The sequence below is a fragment of the Drosophila montana genome, unplaced genomic scaffold, assembly GCF_035044405.1.
Source record: "Drosophila montana isolate Dmon_TW-CO22-7 unplaced genomic scaffold, ASM3504440v1 contig_3217_1, whole genome shotgun sequence".
In the NCBI taxonomy this organism is placed as follows: Eukaryota; Metazoa; Arthropoda; class Insecta; order Diptera; family Drosophilidae; genus Drosophila; species Drosophila montana.
Genome location: NW_026998097.1, coordinates 2,217,249 through 2,236,178, shown reverse-complemented (window position 1 = coordinate 2,236,178; position 18,930 = coordinate 2,217,249). Strand labels below are relative to the sequence as shown.

The 18,930-nt window shown below is 40.5% G+C and overlaps 3 protein-coding genes across 7 annotated transcripts; 2 read left to right on the top strand and 1 right to left on the bottom strand.

Annotated features, from left to right (window-relative positions):
• Positions 1-736: 736 nt before the first annotated feature.
• On the bottom strand, positions 737-16,014 carry LOC135433172 (keratin, type I cytoskeletal 9). 5 transcript variants are annotated; one of them, XM_064689157.1, is made up of 8 exons: positions 15,532-16,012; positions 8,986-10,184; positions 5,181-5,327; positions 4,949-5,110; positions 4,717-4,893; positions 4,398-4,628; positions 1,356-1,651; positions 737-1,287 (listed from the first exon to the last, which is right to left on the bottom strand). In XM_064689157.1, the coding sequence occupies exons 2-8, from the start codon at positions 9,488-9,490 to the stop codon at positions 1,144-1,146; spliced, it is 1,662 nt and encodes a 553-aa protein (XP_064545227.1). In that variant the 5' UTR covers positions 9,491-10,184; positions 15,532-16,012; the 3' UTR covers positions 737-1,143. The 5 variants fall into 5 exon arrangements, with proteins under 5 accessions (XP_064545227.1, XP_064545225.1, XP_064545224.1 ...); XM_064689155.1 differs by lacking the exon at positions 737-1,287 and having other exon boundaries at positions 1,484-1,651; positions 3,886-4,628; positions 15,532-16,013; XM_064689154.1 differs by lacking the exons at positions 737-1,287; positions 1,356-1,651 and adding an exon at positions 2,618-2,854 and having other exon boundaries at positions 3,886-4,628; positions 15,532-16,014.
• Positions 11,151-12,197, top strand: LOC135433239 (procathepsin L-like). Its single transcript, XM_064689245.1, has one exon. It carries the CDS (start codon positions 11,168-11,170, stop codon positions 12,155-12,157), a length of 990 nt encoding a protein of 329 aa, XP_064545315.1. The 5' UTR covers positions 11,151-11,167; the 3' UTR covers positions 12,158-12,197.
• Positions 16,015-16,437: 423 nt separating the features above from the next.
• 26-29-p (C1 family peptidase 26-29-p) lies at positions 16,438-18,600 on the top strand. The gene is made up of 3 exons (XM_064689167.1): positions 16,438-16,596; positions 16,834-17,823; positions 17,883-18,600. Exons 1-3 carry the CDS (start codon positions 16,548-16,550, stop codon positions 18,491-18,493), a joined length of 1,650 nt encoding a protein of 549 aa, XP_064545237.1. The 5' UTR covers positions 16,438-16,547; the 3' UTR covers positions 18,494-18,600.
• The last annotated feature ends 330 nt before the right edge of the window (positions 18,601-18,930 follow it).

Below are 18,930 nucleotides of genomic sequence, written 5' to 3'. Positions count from 1 at the left end.
GACAAATACTTCCAGATTAAAACATATATGCAAAATGAGGGATTGAAAGAAATGATGAATTGTGTCAAAATTATTATAATTACTTAGCATAAATAAATATTTTTTAATTCATTTATATTATGTACTAATTATTTAAGTAGTAATTATTTTGCTTTTTAAATTAAAAAAGTTATTATTAATTCAAGTAATTAGTATTTTGCTATTAAAAAGAATCCAATTATTAATCAATCAAATAATTAATATTCTGTTCTTAAAAAGGAACTAATTATTAAGTAAATAATATGCTGTTTTTTTCAAGATAAACTTTTAATGACTTATTCAAGTAATTAATATTTTGCTCTTGAAAAGAAACGAATTATTAATTAGTCAAGTAATTCAGATTTTGTTCTTTAAAAGAAACTAATTATTAATTATTTGCGTAATTAATATTTTGCTTTTTAAAATCAATTTTTTACTATTCAAGTAATTAATATTTTTCTTCTTAAAAGAAAATAATCATTAATATGTCAAGTAATTAATATGTTGTTCCTTGAAACGAAATAATTATTCAAGTAATAAATATACTTTTCTTTAAGATAAATTGAATATCAATTCAAGTAATTCCAGATGAAGTTATTAATATTTTGCTCTTAACAAAGGAAACAAATGAATTACTCAAGTAATTAATAATTTGTTCTTTAAATAATTTTAGTAATTAATGTTTTGCCAATAATTAATTATTCAAGTAATTTATATAATTATAATTTTTGCTTTGTGACACACTTAAAATGAATACTTAATTTGGGATATTTGCAAAAATACCACATGGAATGCTTAGTTTTCTGGGCTTTTAATATGTACGTATGGTACGTATAAAATATTGAACATATATACGATATATGCACGCTTAGTGCATACAACACGACGATAAGAAACACATATTTAATGCTTTATAGGGTAGCTCTTGTCCGTGAAAGGAGACACGCTCTTACTATGTTACACATAATCTAATTGGCTAAAACTAAACACGTTTGACGTTTAATTCAATCAACTAACAGTTAAGCATTAACTTATATTTATTTAGTTCCATATAAGGTGAGTGGGAGGAGGGGTTCAGGACTTAAGAGCTATTAAGCTATAGCTACGATCGGTTGCAGGCAGCTTTCAGAGAGCCTCAGTCGAGGAGCTGCAGGGACCGTTATAACCATTTGCACGGCCGGAACCTGAGCCCGTGGCTTTTGTGGCTGTCGTTGTTGTTGCCTGCGGCTGGACCAGCTGCTTGAACGTGTTCTCCAGCCTGGGTGGATACTAAAGCAATTGGATGTTAGGTGGTTGAGTCTATGGCTACAGCATTATATATATTGCATTAAATCCACCTCCTGGTTCTCGTCTAGCGATGGCAGCAGCTCATCCAGCGAGTTGGGCGTCAGCGGACTGGGCGTGGCCATGGTGACGCGACTGAGCGCTGGACCATGCTGGAGCAACGCCTCCCCGATGATAATCTGCGGCTTGTTCTGGGTGAGATGCTGCTGCTGCTGGAGTCGCGCCAGGCGCAGCTTCATCTCCTGCCTGATCTCCTTCTGCTGCACCTCCTTCTCGAACCGCATCATGCTGTAGCTGCGCACCGAGGAGCTTGTGCTATGCACAGATGCTAGACTTGGTCTTCGAGAACCTGCAAGCGGTAATAAATGTATTATTATTTAGTTATTAAGTCTGCACTTTCAACTTGGCACTACTTATTTCTGAGAGCAGCATAGATATTATCGAAGCAGAGGCAGAAGCAGACAGATAGAGACAGAGACATAGACAGAGAGACATAGAGAGAGAGAGAGAGAAACAGGCAGTTGGATAATAAGTTACAGAGAAAGCGAGAGAAAGGCAGAGAGAAAGGCAGAGAGGCAGAGCAAGCGCCTTCAGCAAGCGGCTAAATTGCAGGCAAGGCAGACACATGTCTATATTAAGTATTATGAAGGATCTAAATATCTTTAAAGCGTTCAGTGTGCACAAATTAAGCAGGCTGTCGGAAAAGTATACAGAACGGGGTTGCTTGAAGTTGTGGCTGATGGTTCTGAAATAATCAAATATATTCTGTAAAATATTATCATTTAGTTAAAATTGCATTTAGTTAGATTTGCTTGCAAAAATTGCCAAGCGGAATGCTGGAATGAAACGTCAAGCAATATTTTGTAGGTTAGCAACAGGCGAAAACGAAACACAAGCTGTGTAAGCTTTCCAGGAAACGCTGGAATGAAACATTCTTTTCAAAATGCTGTATGATTTGGAACATTGCGAAAACTGAACATTCCCAATCTTTGCATTGCAGCTATGCAGTTAAAAATATAAAAAACAAACGCTTAAATGTTAGAGATTATGTTCCGAAATCTTATGAGAAAGCTTGAATAAATGCTAGAAATGAGTTAGTTAGTTTGATATGCGTATAAACAAGAGATAGATCCATATGCAATCAGTTTCATTCAGAAGATAGTCAGAGGCTTGCAGGACTTGAGAAAGGAGTCAAAAGAATCGCTTATCGAAATTGAATAATAATACTTGGGATTGGTTCGTGTGCATTTCAATATAATTGGAGTGTTCTCTCACTCACACGACACATGCAATTTGGAATATTCAGTGTGTGTGTGTGTGTGTGTTTACTTGTGTGTCTGTGAGTGTGTGCGTGTAGGTATCATAAGAATTTGCAATATTTTGTTTAAACAAGTAGATTATGGTGTTATAAAATTTCTGGAAACAGGAACATAGTCACCGCCATATTGCTTCGATATCATATTGTCAAGCTGAAGTTGTATGTTATATATAATTATTATATAGTTAGCTGTGGCTCTGATGCGTTCAAATATTCCGTATTCATATAAGATTGCTGTTGGAATATGATAAATATATTTTGTTTACAACATTCGCCGGCTCAACTGTCATTTTCTAAATATATATTATTGTCGATTGAATTGTGTTAGTATTCGTATGTAAGGTATTTTTTTCTATCTTTTATTTTTTAATATTTATTTAACTACTACCAAAAATCGGGTGTGGGAAACTAAACTTGGGGATCTTTTTGTTTTTTTTTTTTTTTTTTGGTATATCTTGTTGCTGAACACGAAGTTTTGTAATTTGATTTCTACGGTTGTGTGTGTGTATTATGTGTTTTTGTATATTGTATTTTCTTTTTTTTGTTCAATTTTTGTAACGCAAATAAAGAAGAAACGAAACAACCAACTTTTAATTTGAAACAGAGTTTTGGAAGCACATTAAACATCGATCATTTAGAACGTAAGATTTGTTGTTAAAAGACCAAGAATTAGTATTTTCGACGGGGGGTTTTAATTAATTTTTTTGTTTTTTTTTTAATCTATTTATGGAAATGCGGCAAAAGAGATGATTTTTTAAATGAGCCAATTTACACATAAAAATGAACGTGATTGTGTTACGATTAATGTACAACAATATTTATGTTGTGGATCTCTCTCTTTAATTTAAATTATAAAGCAGCTTGTCCGATCAATTGTGAAGTACCTATTTTGAAGCTGGATTAATCTTTACTCAATTATCTTTAGCTAAAGCAAACACGTTCGCAATTGATTCAGATTGAACTTTAAACGATTGGAATATTCAAATTTTGTACAGTCAAGTAGACCGAGAGTCCACAATATAAATGAGTTAAGGCCAAATTGTGATTTGTTTTGTTTTCTTTTTGAAATGTTGTAATAGGTTTTAGTTAGTTAATGTGGAGAGCAGGAACCAAAACAGGAATAGAACAATGTAACTCATAAACATAATAAATAGTTGCTAGGCAGGTTTTGGATTGATGATGATATGATGTTGGCCAATTGTGATTGTTTGCGATTGATGCTGATGATTGACGCTGATTGACTGCTGACTGATGAGTTGATTTACCGCAAATCTTGGCGTTTCACTCGCCGGCGTCGGCAGGGCGCCAATTTGCAAATGATGCAGCTCGGCACCGCCACCGCCAGTGCCACTGTTATAGTCGTAACCACCGCCACCGCCACATCCACTGGCACCGCCACCGGTACCTAGTGGATCTATGCTATTGAACCCATCATCATCATTATTGGCATCGTCATCATCATAATTATGAATGCCATTCATGCCCAAGAGGGTCCTAAATCTATCCTGATTCTTTGTCTTCGCCGGCGACAGCTCGAAACTGAGCAGATGCCGTTGATGATTCAATTGCTTCTGCAGCTGGCGGTTCATTGAGAGTGTGCTCTCGCAACTGCGACAGCCGCCGGCGCTGCCGGAGCCGTTGTTCTCGTCAAGATTGTCGCGCGAATGCTGGCTGCAGCCGGCGCCAGATGTGTGACGCGATGAGGCGCGTGAATTTTGTTTGGACACGGCCGTTATGTGACACGATATAAGCAATATGGCGGCCGATCTAGCCGCACCTGTACGGGACGTCGACACAAGTATGCCTTTCGAGCCGCTTCCAGCGCCGCCGCCGCCGCCGCCACCGCCGCCGCCGCCGCCGCCACCGCTGCTGTTGCCGACGCCGCCGCCACTGGCGCCAGCCAATCCGCCGGACGAGGCGCGACGATTCCCAAAGGAGCCTATCGAGCCCGTCGAACGTATGCTGGAGCGCGACGATGGACGTGCCGAGTGCACGGTCAACGGTATGCCTGAAGGAGTACAAACAAAAAAACCCAGCATCAATTATGCAGCTCCAGGCACACTTCGCTACTCTCCCCCCTCCCCCCCTCGGCTCACCTGTATCGCTCGAGTAGAGTATGGGCGGCGGTATGTTGGCATCCGCAAAATTGCGATGCCTCGGATATTTCGTCTTGCTGAACAGATGCAGCACCATGCAGATGAGACCCGCCAGCACCGCAATGCCCGTGGAAACGCCCAGCAAAGTGGGCAAATCCGAGCCGAGCTCGCTGAGATCTGCAAGAAATCAAATGAAATGCTTGCTGATTGGTTGGCCGGGCTGCCAGCTCACCTGGTGTACAGAAGACACGCCGTGTTGGCTTCGTGTAGCTGACCGAGTGGTAGCCGCTGGCGCACTGACACATCGCATTGTGTCGCACCTGAACACAGAGGGAGTTCTCGTCGTTGTAGATGCAGGTCTCGTCGTAGAAACACTGATCGCCCAGTTTCTTGGCTAGTTATTGCAATTAAATTAAACAAAAATCGTACACTACAATTCACAAATACAATCGTAATTCTCTCACGTTTCGCGCAACCCTTTATCAGTCCCAGCTGCACGGGATAGTTCCTTTCGCAGTTGCACAGCTGCGTCTCCTTATCGCAGGTAACATGCAACAGCTTGGCATCACATTTCAGCTCGTTGCATGGCGCTCCAATGTATTTACCTTTAGCTGCAATCAAAATCGGTTTTAAGATCAACATTTTAAGCTAATAACTATAAGAATACAGCTAAAGTTGATAAACCTTAACCTTAAATAACGCCGACTACTTGCGCTTTCGTCTAAGCAGGAGTTCGAACCGGCGTCTTTTCTTTTCACTTGCCTGACTCACAAAGAAAACTTAATCACTGATCTCATTTATATATGTTCTCTTACTATAAGAATACAGCTAAAGTTGATAAACCTAAACCCCTTAATAACGCTGACTACTTGCGCCTTCGTCTAGTCAGGAATTCGAATCGGCGACTTTTCTTTTCACTTTTCTGACTCACATAGAAAACTTAAAGTGATCTCATTTATATATGTTCTCTTACTATAAGAATACAGCTAAAGTTGATAAACCTAAACCTTTAATAACGCTGACTACTTGCGCCTTCGTCTAGGCAGGAATTCGAACCGGAGTCTTTTCTTTTCACTTGCCTGACTCACAAAGAAAACTTAATCATTAATTAAGGCTTGCTTACAATTACAAATTACTTTAGTCAAGTGTGCATAACTAAGAGATACCCTGTTACTGGTGCTGAACTTACAAAGATACACATTTATTTATTAATGTTAATGCATACAATGATATCTCATTTATATATTTTCTCTTACTACAAGAATACAGCTAAAGTTGATGAACCCTAAATAACGCTGACTACTTGCGCCTTCGTCTAGGCAGGAATTCGAACTATAAGAATACAGCCTTTAGTTGATGAACCTAAACCCTAAATAACACTGACTACTTGCGTCTCCGTCTAAGCAGCAGTTTGAACCGGCGTCTTTTCTTTTCACTTGCCTGACTCACAAAGAAAACTTAATCACTGATCTCATTTATATATGTTCTCTTACTATAAGAATACAGCTAAAGTTGATGAACCTAATCCCTAAGTAACGCTGACTACTTGCGCCTTCGTTTAGGCAGGAATTCGAACCGGCGTCTTTTCTTTTCACTTGCCTGACTCACAAAGAAAACTTAATCACTGATCTCATTTATATATGTTCTCTTACTATAAGAATACAGCTAAAGTTATTAAACCTAAACCCTAAATAACGCTGACTACTTGCGCCTTCGTCTAGGCAGGAGCTCGAACCAGCGTCTTTTCTTTTCACTTGCCTGACTCACAAAGAAAACTTAATCATTAATTAAGGCTTGCTTACAATTACAAATTACTTTAGTCAAGTGTGCATAACTAAGAGATACCCTGTTACTGGTGCTGAACTTACAAAGATACACATTTATTTATTAATGTTAATGCATACAATGATATCTCATTTATATATTTTCTCTTACTACAAGAATACAGCTAAAGTTGATGAACCCTAAATAACGCTGACTACTTGCGCCTTCGTCTAGGCAGGAATTCGAACTATAAGAATACAGCTAAAGTTGATGAACCTAAACCCTAAATAACACTGACTACTTGCGTCTCCGTCTAAGCAGCAGTTTGAACCGGCGTCTTTTCTTTTCACTTGCCTGACTCACAAAGAAAACTTAATCACTGATCTCATTTATATATGTTCTCTTACTATAAGAATACAGCTAAAGTTGATGAACCTAATCCCTAAGTAACGCTGACTACTTGCGCCTTCGTTTAGGCAGGAATTCGAACCGGCGTCTTTTCTTTTCACTTGCCTGACTCACAAAGAAAACTTAATCACTGATCTCATTTATATATGTTCTCTTACTATAAGAATACAGCTAAAGTTATTAAACCTAAACCCTAAATAACGCTGACTACTTGCGCCTTCGTCTAGGCAGGAGCTCGAACCAGCGTCTTTTCTTTTCACTTGCCTGACTTACAAAGAAAACTTAATCATTATTTAAAGCTTGCTTACAATTACCAATTACTTTAGTCAAGTGTGCATAACTAAGAGATACCCTGTAACTGGGGATGAACTTACAAAAGTATACATTTATTTATTTATGCTAATGCATACAATGATATCACATTTATATATATTTTTCTACTATAAGAATATACCTGAAGATGATAGGCAGGAATTCGAACCGGCGTCTTTTCTTTTCTCTTGCCTGACTCACATAGAAAACTTAATCACTGAAGTCTGTTTTTTATTAAAGGCTTGTTAATACATTTACCAATTACTTTGATCAAGTATGCATAACTAAGAGATACCCTGTAACTGGGGCTGAATTTACAAAGATACACATTCAATTTAAGTTTATGCATACCATAATATATCAGTTATATATTTTCTCTGACTGCACCAATATTCCTTTTACTGATTTAGAACAAAAATATTAATTGTAATTATAGTACTTTTGAGCTTTAATTTCGATTTACACATAAGAACAATAACATTAAGTCCAATTATATTCTCTGATATCACTTTATTAGCATCTGCATCCGAAAATGGGTTAACTATATTTACTAAATTGTGCTGACCTTTCCTTGACCTTTCAAACAGTTTGCATTGCCAAATATTTTGGTTTCTGGCCAGGTTTGCGGTCAGCACACATAGCTAAAGCCGAGTCGGCGAGTTAATTCCCCACAGATCATAATTCTCATAAATTGCACAACAGCTGCCGACTGCCTTTGGCCTTTGTTGAGGTCCTTCGGCAACAACGTTGCGAGTGCTGAGCGGTTTAGGATTTGAGGTTTGGGGTTTGGGGCTTGGGGGGAGGCAGCTGCCATGGCCGTATCTGTGCCGTATTACCAGATTTCGATGGTATTCGTTTGCTGCACTCAGCCGCAATGATTCAGCGGCTTATTCAATTTAGTTTCGGCCAAACTGCGGACTTTCAGTTGGTCCATTTTAGAGGTCAGCGAATATTCGGTATCTATGGAACCACTCGAACTGCTGATTTTGTTGCCTTGCAATACTAACGGCAATCACAACTTGTATTTATTCAATCGAAGCGAGTTTCTAATCTATATATGTGTGTATTTTCATGATTACGAGAGAGCAAATCTAAGGCCCAAGGTTGTCTATTGCAAGACATTTGTTCGAAGCCCACACACGTTGGGAATTACAACGCGTCAAGCGACGAAACACAGCAACTCAGGACTTTTATTCAGCTATATACAAAGGGTATGTTTTTATTTTTCATATTTTCTATTTCTTAGTCTTCTTATTAGTCTAATTCATCCACATTCAATATGTTAGACAATGTCTAAGCCAACAGGCCCAAGGTCGTCTATTGCAAGACATTTTTTCGAAGCTTATACTAGTTGGGAATTATACCGCGTCAAGCGACGAAACACAGCAAAAAGCAAACAAAGCTATTTTCACTCAGGACTTTTATTCAGCCAAAGGCTAAATTTATTTTCTATTTTGTATTTACCCATTTAGTCTAATTCATCCACATTCAATATGTTAGCAAATAAAGTGCCCAACTCACCTGACTTATTGTTAATTAAGATTACGAAATAGCAAATCTAATGTCTAAGCTAACAGGCCCAAGGTCGTCTATTGCAAGAAATTTGGTTCGAAGCTTACACTAGTTGGGAATTACAAGGCGTCAAGCGACGAAAAACAGCAAAAAGCGAACAAAGCTATTTGCACTCAGGACTTTTATTCAGCTGTATGCGAAAGGCAAAATTTATTTTCCATTTTGTATTTACCCATTTAGTCTAATTCATCCACATTCAAGTACTCAACTCACCTGACTTATTGTTAATCAAGGCCTCAAGGTCGTCAATATCATCTGGATAACTGGCATCGTAGTCATCGTCAGGCACATGGGCAACATCGCGTTTTGGTTTCTGTGCGTTTTCGACTTGGCTTAAACCTAATGTGCTTGTTGTGAGATTCGACACGGCCAGCATGGTCGCTGTTGTGCTAGTTGTCGTCGAGCTGGCAGAGGCGGCGGCAGAGGCGTGCAGCATTAGGTAACCATAGATGAGCACGGCCAGCGTCAGGTAGTGTCCATTGCCATGCCACAATTGCAGCCAGCCTAACAGAGCCATGCGCGTTCTATTGTTGTTGTTGTTGTTGTTGTCGTTGTGGTTTGTGTTGTTGTTGTTTTTGTCGTCGTTGTTGTTGTTGTTGTTGTTGTTGTTGTTATCATTGAGTTGCTGCTGTCGCATTGATGTGGGCGTGTCAGTGGCCAGCTGCAGCGCCGTCAGTTGCAAACGCTGCAGTAGACGGTGCAATGTTAACTTCGCCATTCTGTCATCTTGTGGCACCTGCCTCAACACTTTTCCAAGTATTTCAAAACTTTTGTCATTTACAAATGGTAAAGGGTATGATGTCCCGTACTCAATGTGTGTGCTCTATTTGTTTTCTTCTTGTCGCAAATGTCGCTGACTTGACTTGACTTGAGTTGAGTTGAGTTGTTTGCTCGCTTTTGTTTGCTTGGCAAATGGCCGCAGCTAGCGCATATTACGTATACGTAATACGTATATTACGTATACGTCATGCAGTCCGCACGCAGCGCCTCTGTTGCAGTTCAAGTTTAGCCTCCTTCTGGTAACTGTTATTCTTGTTGTTCTTGTTGTTGTTGCTGTTGTTGTTGTTGTTGCTGTTGTTGTTGCCGTTGAGTGGCCAACTTGGCCGCTGCCTGCGCTGCATGATAATTTTATATAATTTGCTCTCACGGCAAAATTGTTCGTGTTGCGCTCATCATCATCATCATCATCATCGTCATTATCATCGTCATCATCATCATCGTTATTATTATTACTTTTGGCACTGCCTCCCGCACCACCAGAGCGCACATATGACCCAAAAATGCGTTGCATGCACTATTTTTTTATATTCTTGTTCTTTTTCGGTTTTAATTTCATGCAACTTAGAGATTTATTACACGAATTTTATCGTGTTGCTTGCGTCTTTTTGCTTGGCCCATTTATCCAACTACAGCTGTACGATAGAAAAGGTCAACACAATAAATATATCAAAAATATATCAATAAATCATAATTTGCCAACGTTTTAACTATATGATTTGTAGCACAATATATTATTTATTTTTGAATTTATGCTCTTAATAAAAGAGAAGGTATTAATCATTTAGGCTTTAATAAAATCTCTCACTTCAAATGTGAACAAATCCTAAAACAATTTGTCAATAAGCACGGATATTTTTTAAGTGAAAGGCGATGAGCAGAAAAATTCGATATAAATACGAATAAATAGCAGTGACTAGGGCAATAATCAAATAATTTTAATAACAAAAATAGTTCAACAAATAATATATAAGATAATAACGCATAGCTGGCACATCCGTGTGGTAGGCGGACTTTAGAATACCTCCACAGCAAGTCACAGCTTGTCGTACGAGGCGACTAATAGAGACATTTGCCTGGTACTGGTTACATTCGTGCTTCCGGTAAAATATGTCCAAAAGACTCACTCGCCAGGTGCCATAAATTCCGAGTAGTTGGGATTGGGATAGGCCCACATGTGCGAATATCCTAACAATTGCTGTGCTCAGCTAAGCTAACATATAGAGTCATATATCTGAGGAGATTGTCTAAATAGTTTTAACCTTTAATTATTATGAATTAAATATATTTGTTTTAATTTACAAGAATCTCATGTTTACCCTTCAACTCGCAACACAAGCCCATGAGTTGGTTAATTCCGATCTATATTATATATTCTTAATATCCAAAGTCGATTTGGTCACGCGTGCACTAATTTTATTTAAAGATTGTGGTACGAATTTAATAATCGCATAATTCGTAATGCTAAAAATAATTATTTCTAAATTTGAATATTGCATGCGGGACGATAAAGTCCCGATAAAGTCTTAGTCACTGTTAAGTCTCAAGGGTATATAAAAGCGTGTGCAGACCCTCAAGCCTGCATTAAGTTGTGGATGGTCTCACAGCAAATCCAAGCATGAATGCAGTTTGTGTGGTTCTTGTGCTCATTGGCAGCGTGCAGAGCATTCAGTATGACGTTGGGCTCGAAGGCGAATGGAAGTCCTTTAAGGAGATGCACGGCAAAAGCTATGCCGGCGACAGCGAGGAGCTGCTGCGCAGGAAAATCTTTGCGGACAACAAGAAGCTGATCGATACGCACAATGCACGCTACGAAGCCGGGGAGGAGACCTACAAGATAGGCGTAAACGAGTTCACGGATTTGCTGCCTTCTGAATTCGTATCGAGGATGTTGGGCGGCAGCCTGAATAGCACGGCTGTGAGTGCGGATCATATTTATGCGCCATCCGCGAACCTTAAAATTCCGGAGAGCATGGACTGGCGCACCAGTGGCGCGGTCAGTCCCGTCAAGAATCAAGGAACATGCCGCTGCTGCTGGGCCTTTGCCACAGTTGGCACTTTGGAGGGTCAGAGTTTTTTAAGGACTAAAAAAATGGTTGAGTTCTCGGAACAGAATCTGCTGGACTGCTCCTCTCAGGCGCCCTACAGAAATGCCGGCTGCAATAGCGGCACTCCGCATGAAGCACTCAGATATGTTAAGGACAACCACGGCATAGATACGCGCAGCTCGTATGCCTATGAGGGTCACCAGGGCACATGTCGTTTCCGTAAGCAGTATGTCGGTGTCACAATCAGAGGCATCGCCACGGTCAGGTTTGGCGATGAACGCGCTTTGCAAGCGGCCGTTGCCGAGAAGGGACCAATTGCGGTGACCATCGATGCGCAGCATCTGCAGTATTACCATTCTGGAATTTATAATCGGGCCTGCGGCGGTACCGCACACTACCATGTCATTCTGCTGGTGGGCTACGGCAAGGACAGAGGTCACGATTACTGGCTGCTCAAGAACTCCTGGGGCAACTGGGGCGAAGGCGGCTATTTCCGCATGGCCCGCAATAGCCGCAATCTTTGCTATATCGCCAACTGGCCCGTTTATCCACTAATCTAATCGATATATACAAATATTCATTTAAATTTAAGTTTACCAAACTCGTGTTTATAAATGAGATTTACAGATGAAAAATAAATAATTAAACAAATTTAAGTTTAACTTTTTTTCAATTTGAGCACTTGTCCACTCACTCACAACATTGAAATCTGTTAGCATTACTTGAATTCCTGAAAATCGCATAGAAAGGCGATGTCAACAAGCATATCCTTGCGCCTTGCTATCTCCTACATATCCTTTGTTCATAATCTCATAGCGTAGCACACGGGAAACGCGCGGGCTGCTCATGACCCTGATTTCTGACTGGTCAAGAACGAGTAAAGCGTCATCTGGGGTGACAGAGGCTATGACTAGATGTCACGCAATCAAAGAAGGGGTTGGTATGAGTAGCGGTTGGGTCTTAAAAGATTTAGACACCAAGTCCAACAGCTATCTAGCTAATAAAGAAAAAGGAAAAGCTTAAGGAAAATGACGGCTGAAAGATAGCAAAATGGAATTAAGAAAAAGACATTAATGGAAAAGGAATGTGAAGCGAAAACGAAGAAAAACAATGGGACTAAGAGACAACTCTCAACAACTAAAAATGGGGAACAACAAGAAGCAAGGAATATAAATCGATTAATTATCTAGGACAAATCAAGGAAAATGTAAAAGAAAACAATTTCCGGATGAATTACTATCGACATAAAAAAACAAATGCTGTCAAATATGCAAGGCTAACCAAAACAACAAAGTTGGGATTAAATAAATGGATCAGTGATAAAATATTAGAAACAGTAAAGAAAATGTTTCACAGAAATGCCGAAGATTTAATACCCTTGCGAAAAGCTATTTAACAGCTGAGCTGAGAGCCTGCCTGGCTACGGATCGGGAATGTATATGCTTAATGGTTTTATGGGCATCCATAAATAGCACCTAAACAGAGCAGCAACGGGTGATTATAATAGCCCAGAGCCACCTACGTCAGGCAATACAATTGTTTAATAGCAACAACAACAACAACAACAAGAATGGATCCATTGTTTTGACTTCAAGCCCAACATCCTGACATTGCCAATGCCAACTAACAATCCACACTGCGCTGCGCTGCGGCAAACATACTAAAAGCCGCATCGCATTCAAGTGTTTGCCTGGCATGTAGTGTTAGCCGTGCCTACACCTACACCCTCAGCCCGCCCCTATAGCCCGGATCCAGGACAGCACAAACAATTGTATAGACACCTCGGCGCCGCCACCCGCCGACGCAGCTTAGTGTGGCAGAGTGTGGCAGAGTGTGGCAACAATCTGAATCATCGTTTTAGTTGATGCTCTGCCTATCCCCCTCCAGCCCCCTCCAGCCCCGCTCGGCAAATGTTAATATCTGTTACTGATGCCTTAAGAGGAAAATGTGATAATGTGCTCGAAACAATGAAAGTGCCGCATAAAAATAGCCTGCTGTAGTGTGCGTATTCTCTATCAAGAATCTGAAGAGAATGTTGTATAAAACAGAAGAAAAAAAAACGTTGGTACAAGTGCAACTCGAAGCAGACAATTTGTATTGATCCCCATCTTAATTAAATAGTGAACAATTTGTGAGCTTATGCCCAACTTAATTTCTTGGTCAAATACTTTATGAAGCCGGACAATAAGCGGAGCACAATTATCTAATAATCCAGAGAGACCTTGGAGAGTAGTTAATTTCCCAGAAGATCTGCAGATTGACGTAAGATAAGTGAGAAAGAATAAATATACTCACTTTTACCTTTGTCTAGCTTTAATTCAAATATGCTTTAGCATAACTATTTTCCCAAGCCAAGCTTTTAGCTTCAAATTATAGACGATCTAATTTCCACCCTTTTCCACCCTTAATGAGATGCCTTTGGGTGAAAACTACATATACATATCTCTAAAGTCAAATACGCTTGCAAATATAATTAAGATTTGTATTTTTTGTGCCAATTCACAATCACTTTTCTTAACAAAACTTCTCTTCTTGATGCTGAAAATGTCTGCGCAGAGTCTTGTCATAATTTAAGTCGTATATTTATATGTAATTAAGTTCGCCATAAACTGCAACAAAAAGGACAGTTAGCTTATATGCAATATATTAGTGCGCCGTTGCAAACCATTAAAAAGTCCACACTCCAAAACACTTTGGGTGGAAATTCTAACCGCGTGGAAAAGCGGAAATTCAATGCAGCAGGCACAACAATAAGCAGGTTGGGCAAGGCAAGATTAGTCATGTGCAGGGAAGGCGGGTGTAGGCAGGGGAAGGCGCAGCTTTGCCTTTAGTGGACAATGCGCGCCCATAACACACGTATAATTGGCTGTATACATATATATCTACATATATATACATACGTGTGTGTGTGTGCGTTGGCGAGAGCGAGCGAAATTGTAACGGAAACGGCAGACGCAACGACTCGCTTCGTTTTTTGGCGACTCTCGCGAGAGTGCGCGTCGTGCCCCTGAGAGAAGTGCTGGTTAACGGTACATAAGATTTTGTGATGCATGCATTTGTGTGCGTGTGTGTGTGTATATTTTTGGCCACTGATAAAAGCAAATTTACATGTGCCGCCGTCACAGCTAGATCCCCGCCTCCTACAGTAACGCAGCGCCTACGACAACGACTGGGACTTCGGTCACGGATTTGACTTGTTATGTATGTATGCGTGCGTGTGTTTGTGTGTGTGCATATCTATGTGTCGTAGTTGTCGTTTAAAATGTAGGTTACACACAGGGAAACATCTTCTTACACACACATACACACATTCATACACAGTACACATACTTGCATACGTAAAATAGTTTCCTTCAAGTGCACTCGTCAAAGGCCTTTTCTGGAGTTTTTAATGCAGACTTTTGCGTAGAAAAGGATATTGTACTCTGGCATAAACGAATTCTGGCTTAAAAGCATTTTTATGAGTACCTTTTAGAATTGATGCAATCTGCATCATAGAATATGCAATTAATCTTAAGAGAACTTTACCAATTCCCTTTTGTTACATTCGTAAACGTAACCCTGCCAATTAATACTAAATAACCAATTTTACATAATTAGTTGCATAAATGCATCAGATGTGCACAAAAAGCACAGTTACAAAATAGTTAAGATTCTTTGATGTCTTTCGAAAACATAAATATCTTATGTCCAATAGACTAGCGGTTAATTGGGCTTGTGCTTATGTAAAATTATTAGGTCAGATCAACTCGTTATTAAATCTCATGTGACACCAGCGTTAAATGTGTATTGGCTCCATTAAATTTTCATCGGAAACGTAACATCTATGGTAAGGGCACAAACGGTCAAACAGACCGATATACAAGCCAGTATGTATATTAAATATGTATACACTTTTTATGCGTAGGACAAACAACAACAAACATTCGCTTACCAAAGACGTTAATTCAGTTTAAATTTGCGGCTTGGTACCTAAACACTTCGGTTATGATTGTTAAGATTCGCAATAATTTCACAAAATTTTCACAACTTTTGAATTTAATTTATTTACACATTTAACATGTCGTCGCAAAAACAATATGCAATTAAAACGTAATGCAATTGTTTTTGCTACACGCACTTGTACGGATACTTAATACATCGCACGTACTTTTTTTTTATTTTATTCACAATGCACACTTCCACGTCTAGCACGTCGGCTAATCGCACTAAAACATTTATAGCACACTTTTTGGGGCTACGGCAGTTTACATACTTATGTATGTACATATGTATGTATGTATCAGTATGTAAGAACTTTTATATAGCTGTGCACTTTTTACTCGTGTTGTAGGGACACTGACACTGCACGGACGGGCGAGACTGTGCTGACAGCAATGCTGCTCGCTTGGTGGTTGTTTAGCGTCTGCTCGGGTCCTGGGCAGATAGCCCCTTAGGGTAAGGACCAAAAAAGCCAGCATTGAGAGTGCGCCTAGAAAACTGAGGGTAACATAACAAAAACAGCATCTAACAGCTGTTGTCTAGGCGCGCAATTTACATTAATTTCAAATGTTCTTACATTTTTGAATCACGCGCCATTTTTAACAGATCAAGAGTTTTATTAATTTGCACATGCTGGTCACACACTGTTTTAGCAGCTCTGTTACTCTGATCAAGTTTAACTTTAACAGCGGTTATCTTTTACTAAATGGGCTGTCTCGCTCGCACGCTGTGTTGATTACTAATTCTAGTCATGCACTCTATTAGCAGATATGTTATTATGATCAGCATACCGCTTAACAGCTGTTATATTTAACAGCGCAATCCGTCTCTCTCTGCTCATGGTAGCTTTCGTCGTTTGATGCGCCATAGCAGCAGTTCAATAGGTTCCATACTTTCAATGTGAACGCATTTGTTTTTAAGCAGAGTGCAAGTGCAATAGTAAACAGAGGTATAGAAAATAGATTTAAAATGCGATTGTGGTTAAACTTAGCGCTGCTGGCTTGCTTAGCACTGGCAGGTGAGTAATATGAAATGAATGCAATAATTAAAATTTATGTACAAAGTGTGTGTGAGATTGTCTAAGCGGCTTTTTCTCTTGGTATGTGTTCAGCTTTTATATACCATATATGCATGTATGTGTGTGCGTGTTTGTGTTTATTGAAAGCGTGGCGTGAGCTCAGTATGTACATGTGTATGTACTGAAATGGCTGCCGGTAACCGCTATAGTTTGCTAAAGTGCCGTTTGCTTTTCCAGCTCATGGAAAAAATCCGCCTCGTTGGGATGCCAATTACATAGTGAAGGGCACTCTTTATATACCCTATGCAGAGATAGCGGAGCCCTTTTACGCCTGGTATGACAAGAACACGAAACGCTCCCGCATTGATTATTACGGGGGCATGGTCAAGACATATCAGCTTGCCGGCGAGGGCCAATATGGTACAGCTCTAAAACTGGCGCCCGTCTCGACACGGGAGGAGCTCAATAAGCTGAGCTGCCTGCAAGTGAACGGTACCGCCGAACAGGCTGTGGAAATCCAAAGCATTTTGCCCGATGCGAAACCCTTTACTCTGGTTGGCACCGAAACATTCTTGGGTTTTACGTGCGACAAGTTCCGCTTGGAGCAGACTATTGGGCAGAAGAAGAACGTGTATACGCTGTGGGTGCGGTACAAGAAGTCACCGCATTATCCGTCTAGTCTGATGCCGATTCCGGTGCGCTACGAGATGCACGGATACAATACGCTGCTTGGCTCCCATTATGATCATTATTATCTGGATTACGATAGTTACGAGCATGATGACATACCCAATGAAGTGTTTGAGATCGATGAGAGCCTCACGTGCACTGGCTTCCCAGGCCCAGGCACCGGCCATTTCGCCACCTTTAATCCCATGCAAGAGTTTATCTCCGGCAGCGATGAGCATGTGGACAAGGCATTCCACCATTTTAAGCGCAAGCATGGCGTAGACTATCGCAACGAGAAGGAGCACGAGCATCGCAAGAACATTTTCCGCCAGAACTTACGTTATATCCACTCCAAGAATCGCGCCAAACTAACCTACAAACTGGCTGTCAATCATTTGGCCGACAAGACTGAGGAGGAGCTGAAAGCGCGACGTGGTTACAAGTCTTCCGGCGGTTACAACACTGGCAAGCCTTTCCCCTATGATGTGAACAAGCACAAGGATGAAATACCCTCCCAATATGATTGGCATATGCTTGGAGCTGTCAGCCCCGTCAAAGGTGGGTGGAGTCCACTTCCAACAACCCTTATTTCAATACCAATAATCTTCTGCTCCTAGATCAATCGGTTTGTGGCTCGTGCTGGTCCTTTGGCACCATTGGCCATTTGGAGGGCGCTTATTTCCTTAAGAACGGTGGCAATTTGGTGCGTCTCTCGCAGCAGGCGTTGATCGATTGCTCCTGGGGCTATGGCAACAATGGCTGCGATGGTGGTGAGGACTTCCGCGTATATCAATGGATAATGCAAGTTGGCGGCGTACCAACAGAGGAGGAGTATGGTCCCTACTTGGGTCAGGATGGTTACTGCCACATTAGCAATGTTACGCTCGTCGCACCCATCAAGGGCTTTGTCAATGTCACCTCTAATGATCCAAACGCCTTCAAGTTGGCCCTACTCAAGCACGGCCCGCTTTCGGTAGCCATTGATGCCTCGCCCAAGACCTTTAGCTTCTACTCGCATGGTGTCTACTATGAGCCCGAGTGCAAGAACGATGTCGATGGTCTCGATCATGCAGTGCTGGCCGTTGGCTACGGCACCCTCAGTGGCGAGGATTACTGGCTGGTGAAGAACTCCTGGTCCACTTACTGGGGCAACGATGGTTATATTTTGATGTCTGCGCGCAAAAACAACTGCGGCGTTATGACCATGCCCACCTATGTGGAAATGTAAAGCCTGAGTTATATTAAACTATTTCATTTTGTACTTTTTATTCTGTCACGCCCCCAAGGGCTTTAAAACGAAAATGCAATAAACAATATGTCAATACTCTTTTGTAATCCAAGTCTGATGCTTCTTATCGCTATATATATATAGTTCTAAATATAATATGCCTTCTACGATGCCACAGCTATATCTATGTCTTTCTGGCTTTCTCTCTGACTCCAACTACTCTGCAGCGATAAGTTTAGATGACAATGACCAGCCGTGCGCCGCACTTTGATCTGGTACTGAACATTATCTGGTAATTATACACAATGGGCTAATATTACGTCCCGCCTGCAACAGCTATTTGCCTTACAGAAATATGAGATTGGCCAAGTACAATAAGTATGGCGTATTATATGTTTACATGTTATATGGCATGTTCTCTAGCAATTTGAAAACTT